This window comes from Brachycentrus maculatus, unplaced genomic scaffold, assembly GCF_059751285.1.
Source record: "Brachycentrus maculatus isolate JH-2025_06_01 unplaced genomic scaffold, ASM5975128v1 h1tg000033l, whole genome shotgun sequence".
Lineage (NCBI taxonomy): Eukaryota > Metazoa > Arthropoda > Insecta > Trichoptera > Brachycentridae > Brachycentrus > Brachycentrus maculatus.
In genome coordinates this window covers 1,902,183-1,915,193 of record NW_028280787.1, presented here as the reverse complement: position 1 = coordinate 1,915,193, position 13,011 = coordinate 1,902,183, and the positions used below count along the sequence as shown (strand labels likewise).

The 13,011-nt window shown below is 29.1% G+C and overlaps 1 protein-coding gene across 1 annotated transcript in view; it reads right to left on the bottom strand.

Moving 5' to 3' along the window:
- Positions 1-6,153, bottom strand: part of GABA-B-R2 (gamma-aminobutyric acid type B receptor subunit 2) — a 49,485-nt gene extending 43,332 nt beyond the window's left edge. Inside the window, exons 1-3 of the mRNA XM_088273688.1 lie at positions 5,914-6,153; positions 3,940-4,188; positions 195-298 (exon numbers count right to left, since the gene is read on the bottom strand). Of these exons, the coding sequence (XP_088129814.1) occupies positions 195-298; positions 3,940-4,108 (273 nt within the window). The 5' untranslated portion in view covers positions 4,109-4,188; positions 5,914-6,153. The remainder of the gene's footprint in view (positions 1-194; positions 299-3,939; positions 4,189-5,913) is intronic.
- Positions 6,154-13,011: the final 6,858 nt, after the last annotated feature.

Sequence of the window (13,011 nt, the reverse complement as noted above, 5' to 3'; positions counted from 1 at the left end):
TTGTCCATCTTTCTTGGACTGCCGGACGGTAAAATTATAGGTAGCGCACAAACGCCCTTAGTGTAAAATTTATACAGGTAATTAAACACAGAAACAATTTTACTTTTAGGTTTTTATTTCAGTATTTCAGAAGGGTCTCATACAAGGCTTATTTGAAAAGGGTTGACATAAAATTTAAAATGGATTTCGCAAACCTCTGTGTCATTCCACCACATGTGCAGTCGATAATTCCTCAGTACTCCACTGTGCTCGTTGACATGATCCAGGGCCAGCTTGACACTGGGCATTACGCCACGTCCTAAAAATTTCATTCAATGTTCAGTGTACAAATACATGTTCATAAATCTGGGTCAAAGTAAAGGCTGCATAAAAATTGTAAATCAGGTTTTCAGGCATTTCCCAGTATGTAAAATAATGCATACAAATAAAAGGGTCTCTGTTAAATAAAAGCTTTCTAAATCCAATCATAGACGGCTGTTGTGAACTCAATCATGGAAGATCACCAGATTGATCATACATTTATGACTTCCAAAATTTGAGTAGTGTGATTGTAAATCATGGGTGACTGTTACACGTGTGTTAAGTGATCACTTGACAGATCGTAAGCCCTGTAAATACCCATATTCATTATGTTGAGATGTCAAAAGAAGTATTATAACCAGCAACGAATTATCATGCCCTAAAAGCCTTTCTAAAGCCAATCATAGATAGCTCCAGTGAACTCAATCACGGAACGTCATGAGATGATATATGTAAAGACTTCCAAATTTGAGTAGTGAGGTTGTCAATGTCAACGGTGACTGATACATGTGTGTTAAGTGATCACTTAACTAGCCTACAGCAGGTCCCAAGCTCTGTTAATATCCAGACTTCCATATTTTTGTTCATATACATCGCTCATTCCTTTCAAGAACGTCATAAATCAAAAAACTTGATTTTTCAGGAGAACGTTTTTAAAGTTTAAAAATATAACACAATGTATTGAAAATAATTATCAAGCCACTTATTGAACTTTTTACCGTGTAACAGATCTTTTTAGGAAAACCTGAAGGTTTTTTCTCCATTTGAAAAATATTTAGTACCGTAAAGTGGGTATACTTTGCACCATGGGTGATACTTTGCACCACCTTCTGTAAAGAAATTGTAGAGCTGGTCATCTCTGATACATATCATTTTTCATTTTACTTTCTATTGTTTCTGATAGATGGCACTTCAATCTACTTTTTAGTTTACTGAAGTAACAGTCGGTCGCTATTGCTTCAATGCGTTTTTCCTGTCCGAACGTAAAGAAAGTTTTCTGTCTGAAAATTGTGTCCGAAAAAATCCAGTGGAATCAGTATACTGAAACTAGTTACAACAAGTGAGTGGTCTCTAAATCGTAGGTAGATAGGCCCTGCTTTTCTCAAATGCTGTATTTTTTAGTTACGTTGTCAAGTTTATGTAAAAATAATATTTTTTTAAGAACTGACTTGTATTGACCACATTTGGGGTAACATTGCACCAAGTGCAAAGTATCCACAAAAGGCCATAGTTAATTAATTTGATGAAAAGTCTTAAAACGGCTAATACAAATTGACATGTTTGCTAAATATCTATTGGTTTTGTGTACTTACTTAATTCCTGATGGTAAATTTTTTTCAAAAATGTCAAGAACACACAAACAGCGGCCTTATGCCAGACGATACTGCAATTTTACACCGAAGAGAGTGGAGCAGTGTTTGGAGGCCATTCAAAATGGTACAATCAGTCAAAGAAAGGCTGAAGAAATTTTCAAAATCCCCAGAAGGACGATTAACTATAAGCTCAAAGGTCAGCACACAAAACCTGTGGGAAAACCTCCGATATGTGACAAGGGCGAAGAGCAATCCTTCGTAAACTGCATAGTAGACATGAGTGAGTACGGTTTCCCAATGAGTGTTTTTAACATTCGCTACATTCTAATAGCCTATTTGGATAGATTTGGCAGAAGAGTACAAATATTAAAGAACAACGTACCAGGCTCTGAATGGATAAGATCATTTTTGCAAAGACATAAAACCTTGACTGTTGCTAAAACTAGTCAGTTGCTTAATCGGTTGCCATTAAAGCGTATGACGATGACGTGCGCCAGAGTTTTCAACAGTTTTTGGAAGAAAACAGATTCAACCCAAAGAATTCAGTCGTAAAACGCAGGAAAACGATACCGATAGAACCAGGTAAGAGCATTGCTCACAATCCAAATGTCGAAATGAACGTTGACGAGACACAAATGCTACCTGAACCAACTACATCAATGATCCCACCTTCCGCATCGAAACTTCCAGCATATCTAGCATTAACTGATTATAGTTCACACGGAAGCTTTGAGGATGAGGGAGAAGAACAAAAACGATGACTGAAACCAGTTATCGTATTTGTTCTTCCGTTTCATTAGGACCAGTAAAAAAGAAGGTGGGAAAATATGTCGTATTTCATCATGAAGGAGAAAAATTTCCGGGACAGATTTTGGAAATAAAGAAAGACAGAGCTGTTAAATCCATGCAGGAGAGTCTCAAATCGTGGAAGTGGCCGATGAAGGATGACTTTCTTCAATATTCTTGGAAGGATGTAGTGGGTTCCATGAAAGAACCGAAAATGCAATCCAAAAGAGGTTTCTTTACCGTCCCGGAACTTGACCATATTTAGACCTAATTTAATTTTAATTCCTATTATCTATATAGTACGATATGTTTTAATATCCACCTTTTATTTTATATAATTTTAAACCTTCAGTATTGAAAAAAAAAAACATTTTTGTTAGATTTTTCAATATTAAAAAAAAAAATTCTATCAAGTGTCTTATTTTTCCATAATTATACAATATTATAATCTGCATTTAGTGAACTGTGAGCCAAAACCCTTCATAAGGTGCAACAAAACTTGTAGGATAGCCTTTACTTTGCATAAATTTGGATTCTAGTACGAAAAGTGTAGAGAAAATATCATGGTGCAAAGTTGTACTTTACCCCGGGATACTTTGCACCAAAATATAAATATAAAAAAAAATACAGGCAAAATAGATAAAAATTTAAAAACGTATCAGACATGTTACAGGTATATGTGTTATTACATTGCAATAGTTGAAAACTCAGAAAAAGTAAAAAACCTGATCTGAATAGACAATTTTTTGAAAAAATGCAGTATTTTGGTGCAATGTATACCCACTTTACGGTACATTTAAAAAAATAATTAAACAACGCCTTTTATTCAAAATGCAAAAACAACATTTTCTGCCCTGTATTGGGTAAATATTAAGTTAAAAATATGCCTCTTTTGCTGGGATATAGTACATTTTCTGGGCATTTCGAAAACATGTACAACTTAAAATTGACGATTTTTGATTTATGACGTTCTTGAAAGGAGTGAGCGATATGTTGAAATGTTAAAAAATAATGTATTATAATTTCAGAGACGAATTATCATCCCTTAAACATAGAAACCATGTTTAAAAAAAAAACAATTTTTCAATTACTAAAGGGTGACAAATATTTGAATTTAAAAAAATGTTTATCTTCGAGATTATTAAATGATTTTTCAACTCCAGAATGTAATACTAAACAATTTCAACAAAACTTCAAATATTCGGGAATTAAATATTTCAATAAACTCCCTAAAGAAATTTTAAAAAATAGAAGATATAAAAATTCTTAAGAAAAAAATTTATGCCCATTACTTATAAATCTTGAAAAAAAATATAAAAAAGACTGTTGTACCATAAATTATACAAAACATTAAACCTTGAGTGTAAGTCCCTCTCCAAGCACAAGAGCCCAGTCTCTTTTTTGGAGAGGCACAGCGAATCTAAAACTATAAGTTCGCCATATGTATAAATGTTTAGAAAATGTATTATGTTGTACTTAAAAATGTAACTATATTATATAAATAGAATAAAAAAATAAATTAAAAGCCTCCAATACATACCCAGACTGGACTGATCCACTCCCCGTCCAAACGGGAAGAATCCGGCAATATACACATCCTGTCTCTTGTTCAGGATACCTTCCAGGTTGGGTTTCTGTGCAGTCACATCCGTGATGGTGACGCACCAAACCAATATGGCCGCAAGGACAAAATTCGGCGGGAACTGCATTGCGAATTTTCTAATCTTACTCTCCTCACTTCAGAGCGTTCCGCTGATATCCATCAGGAGATTATTGGTGTTGCCATTTTCTGAAAATAAAAAACATGGAAATATTTATAAAAAAAAACATGTTGCTCACTACTTTCAAGAACGTCATAAATCAAAAAACTTGGTTTTTCAGGAGATCGATTTTAAAGTTTAAAAGTATAATACAATGTATCAAAAATAAATATCAAGCCACTTATTGAACTTTTCACCATGCAACAGATCTTTTTAGGTAAAACCTGAATGTTTTTTCTCCATTAAAAAAATATTTAGTATATTTAAAAAAATAATTAAACCTTTTCTTCAACATGCAAAAACAACACTTTCTGCCCTGTAGCGGGTAAGTATTAAGTTTAAAATATGCCGCTTTTGCTGGCATATAGTACATTTTCTGGGCTTTCCGAAAACATGTAAAACTGAAAATTAACGATTTTTGATATATGACGGTGTTGAAAGGAGTGAGCGATGTGTGCTTGTTTTAAAGGCATCATATGGTGTTGCAAGGGTAAAAAAAAATATTAAAGAAAAAAAAGTAGGTACCTTATTAATAAAATAAACAAAAAAGAGAAAAATAAATAGAGCGAGAAAATTTATTTTCATGATAAGAAATTATTAAGTGAGAAGACATTTTTTTTGACATTTGATTTTAAGATGATAAGTACAAAGATTATAAATTTCAAATAGAAATATATGAAAATAAAAAAAATAAAACAAACAGTGGAGTAACTATTTAAGTTTTGAAAAATTATTAAATTAACGTATTAATAAATAAAAATTAATAGTTCTTGATAGATTCTTGTAAGATTTCCACAAAATCCGAAACTTAGGAATAACAAAAATTTAAATTGACTAAATAATACACCGCTTTAACGCAGGGGTAAGCAGAGAAAAAAAACGCCATACCAATCTATCTTTGCAAACAATCTTTGCCACTTTTACATTCATGCATCTCCTCGTACATTCCTCCGAAAATTACAATAATTATTAGGTGAAAATAAGTAATATAATGTATCTAGATATGTATATATTACGTCTCCCGTTCAACTCCTTACCTGATCAAACTTCTTTTATCTTCCTTGCTAATTATTTGATCATTTACACTGCAATTAATTGTTATTAATATTATATTGAAAACAGAGACAAAGACAGATTGGTGTGGCATTCTATTCTCTCTGCCTACCTTAAGCGGCGTGATGGTTAGTCAGTTAGTTAGTTATAGTAAATAGCATAAGATTTAGTAAATAAGAGGAATGCAAAGCGCCCTCTATAGGACACTTAAAAATGGCGGCATAATTAGCAAAATGTTATAATTTTTATTATCATATTGTAAATTGATAGTGTATTGTAGGTAGACTGTATTAGATAGTTATAGCGGCATCTTAATCGTAAATAACATTAAGAAAAACAGTATGCTTTAGTGTTAATCAAAGAAAACATCAAATAATTTGGATGAAAAAACTCGGATTTTTAATGTCGACCGATCGGGAACCAAACCAAATATTTAATGTTTTACGTACGAAACAATAAAGAAAATAAATAAACTACCTTAAATATTGCTAAATATTTGTTGAATTTCTTAAATATTTGTCCAATTCAAAAGATTTCAAAACAAACAAATGGATGACAATGATCGAAAAATGTAGACATGTTAAAAAAAAACAAGAGGCTATCAGCGTTCTGTATAAAACTGATTTTTACCAAAATAATAACGATTAAAACACTAAATTAAAAACTAAAATCATCATAAAACGTACGTGCAGTGTAATTACCTGTGTTAAAATATCCAAAAATGTAACATTTCACACACAAATGTCCATTTTTTCAACCGTTAATTGAATTAGGCCGCCGACCTGTCAAATATGCATTTTTTCACATAACGTCTTGATTTTAACGACTTACAAGTAAATTAATCGATGTCCTTCGAATGTAAGCAAAAACAATAATATTTTAAACACAAAACTAGACATTTCGATGCAAACTTTACACAAACAGGGTAGAAATTGACCTAATAATCCGGGAAATCTTGGGATACTATTTTCGTATATTGTAAAATCTGCCGATAGGGGAAGAATTTTTTTACCAATCAAGCGAATTTAGACCTTATTTTCGTCGAAATTATTACCAAATTCGTTTGAGAATTAAATTCCAGGCCACGCCGATATTGTAATTCAAAAAACAGTAAGCGATTGGGAAATCATAAGATTTTGAGCAAAATTTTATATTAATTTTCAGATGTTTAAGGATTATATTCGCTCGACAATTTTGTAGAGTTACTTTGTTCTAGATTTGAAAACATTCCTGTATTTTCATAGGGCGTTGTAGAATCGATGTGCGCGCGCATTTTAAATATGAGGTTTTCAAATTGACAGTGCTGCTACTAAACAAAAAAAGATTTACATTTAAAGTAAGTACTTTATTTTTATTTATTTTTTATAACACTCCTTCCAGAAATTTCCACCTCCACTAATTTTATACGCAAATATTTTCTGATATTAGACACATTTTGAAATTAAAATCTTCTTTTCATCTCACCAATAGATGTCTCTAGTGAAGTTCTAGTGATTCAAGAACAAGGTTTCTAAATTGGTTCATATATATAGAACATCCAAAAATTTGAGTAGTGTGGTTGTTAATAATGGGTAGAATTGGTTAATGTTACACGTGTGTAAAGTGATCACTTAAACCAGTCTATGACGGTCATCAACCCCGTAAATGCCCAGAATTCCATATTCTTCTTCATCTTTGATGAGATGAAAAAAAAACATTTTGAAATGTTGGTAGCCCATTTAATACCACCGTTTAGTTTAACCGGAATAAAAATATTATATATATATATATATATATATATATATATATATATATATATATATATATATATATATATATATATATACATATATATATATATATATATAAATATATATATATATATATATATATATATATATATATATATATATATATATATATATATATATATATATATATATATATATATATATATATATATATATATATATATATATATATATATATATATATATATATACTTATATATATTTATTATGAGAAAATATTATCTTTGGTATCATGAATGATTTTTTTTGTGATTTGGTGACATTTTTATTCATACAATGTTTCACAATTTTAGCTTATATGTAAGTATTTATTTCAAAACCGGTTATTGTAGGTCCAACTAAGAAACATGAAGTTAATTGTTTCACTCTTAACCTCTATCCGCATTAAATGGTGCATAGAGGACTGTATCGCATCAAGGCAGTGTTATCTTGATGGTTCATTACCTCCAGGAGAGGTGAACAGTCTTGCGCTTTAGGATAATAATCAAACACTAGAATGAAAATTTACTGATACATTTAAATTTGGTATGATCAAATATTTAAAATACTCGAAAGAAGTAATAATCGGTGGGTATATATGAGGAGATTCAAGAATGTGGAAGAAGTGTAGATTGTTTTGCAAAGATAGGTTGGTGTGGCGTTCAATTCTCTCTGTCTACCCCAGCGGGAAGCGGTGTGGTGGTAAGTTAGTTGGTTAATTTAATAAAAATATTGTATTCATTTTATATTATATATACAGAGCTATTTTTTAAACCAAAAAGGTCTGGGAACTCATCTCGTTTCAAGCTTTTTACCTAAATATATATTCAAAACTATCTAAATCTTCAGTATAATACCATATTTTAGCATTTTGACGAATTATATAAATATATATTGTAATTACGTAAGCGCAAACATTGTTTCGTCCAATTAATTTTGTAATTTTAAAAATACATATATTTATCTTTGAAAAAAGTTTCGGAACACCGTTCCACCGTGTTACATGGAAGAATAAAAACCCTAAAAATAATTCAATGTACATAAAATAGTTCTTATATTACTATTGAAAATTATGTTCATACTTATTTATGTGAGCAAATTGCTTTTTATATTATGTTTATTACTTTTTAAGCTACCCAACGAATCAGTAGCCTAAAGGGTATAATAATAAAAAATCCTCACCTACTTATGAATTGCATAGAAAAAATGACTCAAAAAATGGTCAGGTAGGTACCTATAAAAAACGCGGCAAAAAATATATGAATCAATTTGAAATCGGACAAAATACAGCGCTATTTTGTTTCAAAACAACGCCGACAGATGTCTCTGTATGTTTTTCCTCCTTGAGAATTTTATTAAGCCGTGTAGGAAAATGTAAACAAACATTTTCACGACGTAAACACAATTTATGCTGTAGCTATTTTAAGGTCAAAGGACGATGCTTTTTAGGGATGTATGAAGGACGATCGCAAAACATTACGATGTACGTTACTACAGAATCATAAATAATAACGTTTTTCTTTTGTGTATTTTTGCGTTTTTGTGATTTCGCTGTGAGGCATTTCGTTAGAATTGCTGAAAATGTTTTGCGGTGTAAAATGTCGTGATATATGGTAAATTGAGGATAGATGCCTAGAGAATATATTTTATCACATTTTAGCAATTATCAATAAACTTTAACAAAAACTGAAACTATCTTGAACGAATTAATTTTTAACCATATTAATTTAATTTTAAAATAGTTAAAATATTTTTTCATTTATTAACTATAAGTAAATAACTATTTTTGAACATAATTAAAAAAAATATATATTTGATAATATGACAAAGACTGAAGAAATTCAAATTAAAACCTATTTTATATGTTCTCATTTCAACAATGTCATATACCAAAAATCATCAATTTGCAGTTTTGCATGTTTTCGGAATGCCCAGAAAATGCACTATATCCCAGCAAAAACGGCATATTTTTTACTTAATATTTACTCGCTAGAAAAGAGCAGAAAGTTTTGTTTTGCATTTTGAAGAAAAGGTATTGTTTAATTTTTTTTTGAATTTACTAAATATTTTTCACTGGGGAAAAAGCCTTCAGGTTTTACCTAAAAAGATCTGTTGCACAGTAAAAAGTTCAATAAGATGCTTGATATTTATTTTAAATTTATTTTATTATATTCTTAAACTTTAAAAACGATCTCCTGAAAAATAAAGTTTTTTGATATTTGAAGTTGTTGAAAGGAGTGAGCGATGTGTTCTTAAATTTTTTGTTTATTTGTTTGTTTCGATTGTTTATTCCATTAGGGTTTCACTTTGAATCCAATTCGATTCGTCTGGGTATCTATGGTGTATTTTAAAACGAGAAGGCCAACTGAAAAAACTTGATTTTTCAGGAGATAGTTTTTAAAGTTTAAAAATATAATACAATGTATTAAAAATAAATATCAAGCCACTTCTTATCTTTTTACTGTGCAACAGATCTTTTTATGTAAAACCTGAACTTGTTTTCTCCATTTAAAAAATATTTTGTATTTTTAAAAAAATAATTAAATAATCCTTTTCTTCAAAATCCAAAAACAACACTTTCTGCCCTGTGGTGGGTAAATATTAAGTTAAAAATATGCCGGTTTTGCTGGGATATAGATAGTACATTTTCTGGGCATTCGAAAAACATGCACAACTGAAAATTGACGATTTTTGATATATGACGTTGTTGAAAGGAGTGAGCAAGCAATATATGTAATCATTTTATTACAGTTACTATATTCAAAATTAATATGTACTTAAATATTCAGTAATTTCTCGATCTTAAAATTGAGACACATACTCTTCAATAAATTTCACAGCATTAACATATATTGCCTATACCCAAATTAACCAGCTGCCTGACATATCGCTCACTCCTTTCAAGAACGTCATAAATCAAAATTCGTCAATTTTCAGTTGTGCGTGTTTTCGGAATGCCCAGAAAATGTACTATATCCCAGCAAAAGAGGCATATTTTTAACTTAATATTTACCCGCTCCAGGGCAGAAAGTGTTGTTTTTGCATTTTGAAGAAAAGGTATTGTTTAATTATTTTTTTTTAAATAAACTAAATATTTTTCAAATGGAGAAAAAACCATCACGTTTTACTTAAAAGATCTGTTGCACAATAAAAAGTTCAGTAAGTGGCTTGATATTTTTTTAACACATAGTATTATATTTTTAAACTTTAAAAACGTTCTCCTGAAAAATCAAGTTTTTTGACTTATGACGTTCTTGAAAGGAGTGAGCGATATATAAAATAGAACCCATTCGGGGATCCAAAATAAATGATCTGAAAAAGTACTTAATGGAAAAATATACAAGTAGTGTTTAGTCATATTTTCTTATTTTGTTTTTACCTTACGTTCTTCTCATTTATTTCTTTTAAATATGCTTCTTATGCCTATTTATTATACCTTTTTATTGTTTTTATATTTCGCCATGTATTAGTTTTGGTTATTTAAAAACCATCTTTTTTTGTTACTTTATAATCCTAAATATACTATATGTCCCAAAATGAGTAATTGAAATTACTTATTACTTACTTACAACCCGTATCCACACCCAATAGTGCATAGGGCACTGCATCGAATTGACGCAGTGTTATCTTGATCATTACTTACATGAAGGCAAGGTGATCACTCTTGCGCATCTGGAACCAGTCCAGGGTAATATTAAATGAATATTACAATGTAAAATCCCTCGCACGCTCGGCTACCGTTCTAGAGGTCCCGGGTTCGATTCCCAAGGGCGGTAAAATAAATAAAAGTGATTTTTTCACTGTAATATTTATTCAATACTACCCTGGACTAATTCCTGAAGCGGAGGGCTGATCACCTTTCCTTCATATGTAAACGATCAAGATAACACTGCGTTTATATGACGCAGTGCCCTATGCACCATTGGGGTGCGGATAAGGGTTTTATTATTTTTTATTAAAATCCCTAATATTTACTTTCACCCCCCCTGGGAATCGAACCCGGGACCTCCAGCACGGCAGCTAAACACGCTGACCATTACACCACGGAGGCGGACAAGAGGCGGAAATAGAAATTACTCATAAGAATATTATTTTTCTTAATTTATTTTATTGGAAGGAAAAACAACAGTTACAATATATGATAAATCAGAATACAAAAAAAATCATGAATACCAATTACAGTTCTTCACAACTATGCCTAAGAAAAGTCTATATATAAGAAGAGACATGAGACAAGGATGGGATAAAGAGAAGGGAGATGACAGTGATAGGAAAAGAAGAAAAGGAAAGGACAGGGAATAGAATTACCCTTTTAGGTTTATAAGATTTCGAACAATTTAGCTTGTTCAATTATATATATGACTTATGTATGTAATATGTTTTGAAAAATAAATAAATAAATATAACAGCAAAAGTGTGCCATCTCTCCGCACGTTACCCTATGCACTAGGTAGTGTAACGTGTGTGCTTACTTTTTATGTGTTGTTCTAAAGGTATGTTTATAATAGGAGCGATATAAAACAGGGGGGGGGGTGAATGAATGAGGTAGTCAAATTATTTTGTTTTATCAGTACAATGTTTGTACAATATTTTGAGTGTGTCCAAAGACTTGTTCACAAAAGTTTCTCCACTTAAGAGCTATTTTTACATTTTGGCATCTCAACACAGAATATGAAAGGTAGTTACAGAGCTTATGACCCACATTCTTCTTTATCTAAATAAAAATGTCTCTGTTAAATATAAGCTTTCTCAATCCAACCGTAGATGGCTGTTGTAAAATCATTGATGAAGCGTCTTGAGATTGACGATGTACCTATGGATGAATTCCAAAATTTTAAGAAGTGCGATTGTTATCATGCGGAGAACGGTGAATGTTACACGTGTGTAAAGTGATCACTTAATCATCCCATGACTGGTCATAAGCCCTGTAAATACCCAGACTATGTGTATATATATCTCATGAATTACATGAAATTATAGTAACTTTGAACATAAAGAGTAAATCCACTCACGAGTAGACATAGGCTATGAAACTTAAAAAGTAGAAGCCTGAGTAAGGTCATGATAAGCGGTGGTGCATAAGCCGTAGCTAGATTTCAGAGTCACTTGGACGTTAGGTAATTAAAAAAATATTTATATAAATATATTTATATATATATATATATATATATATATATATATATATATATATATATATATATATATATATATATATATATATATATATATATATATATATATATATATATATATATATATTATTAATAATAATAATAACTCTTTATTCCAGCTTGACTAAGTGGTGGGTGCAATACTTAGTCAGCCATATATGTTTTACAACATTTTTTTTATAAAATGAAATTAAAATTACAATAATAAAGAAATAAAAAATAAAGAAAAGAAACCGCGAAAGACAAACAATTTAAAAAAAGGTTTATTTTTTTTATTTTTATTTTTAATATATATATGTGTATATATATTTATATATATATATATATATATATATATATATATATATATATATATATATATATATATATATATATATATATATATATATATATATATATATATATATATATATATATATATATATGTATATAAATATATATATATATATATATATATATATATATATATATATATTGTAAATATATATATATATATATTATATTATATATATTTATATATATATATATATATATATATATATATATATATATATATATATATATATATATAAATATATATAATATAATATATATATATATATATATTTACAATATATATATATATATATATATATATATATATATATATATATATATATATATATATATATATATATATATATATATATATAAATATATATATAAATATATATAATATAATATATATATATATATATATTTACAATATATATATATATATATATATAAATATATATATATATATATATATATATATATATATATATATATATATATATATATATATATATATATATATATATATATATATATATATATA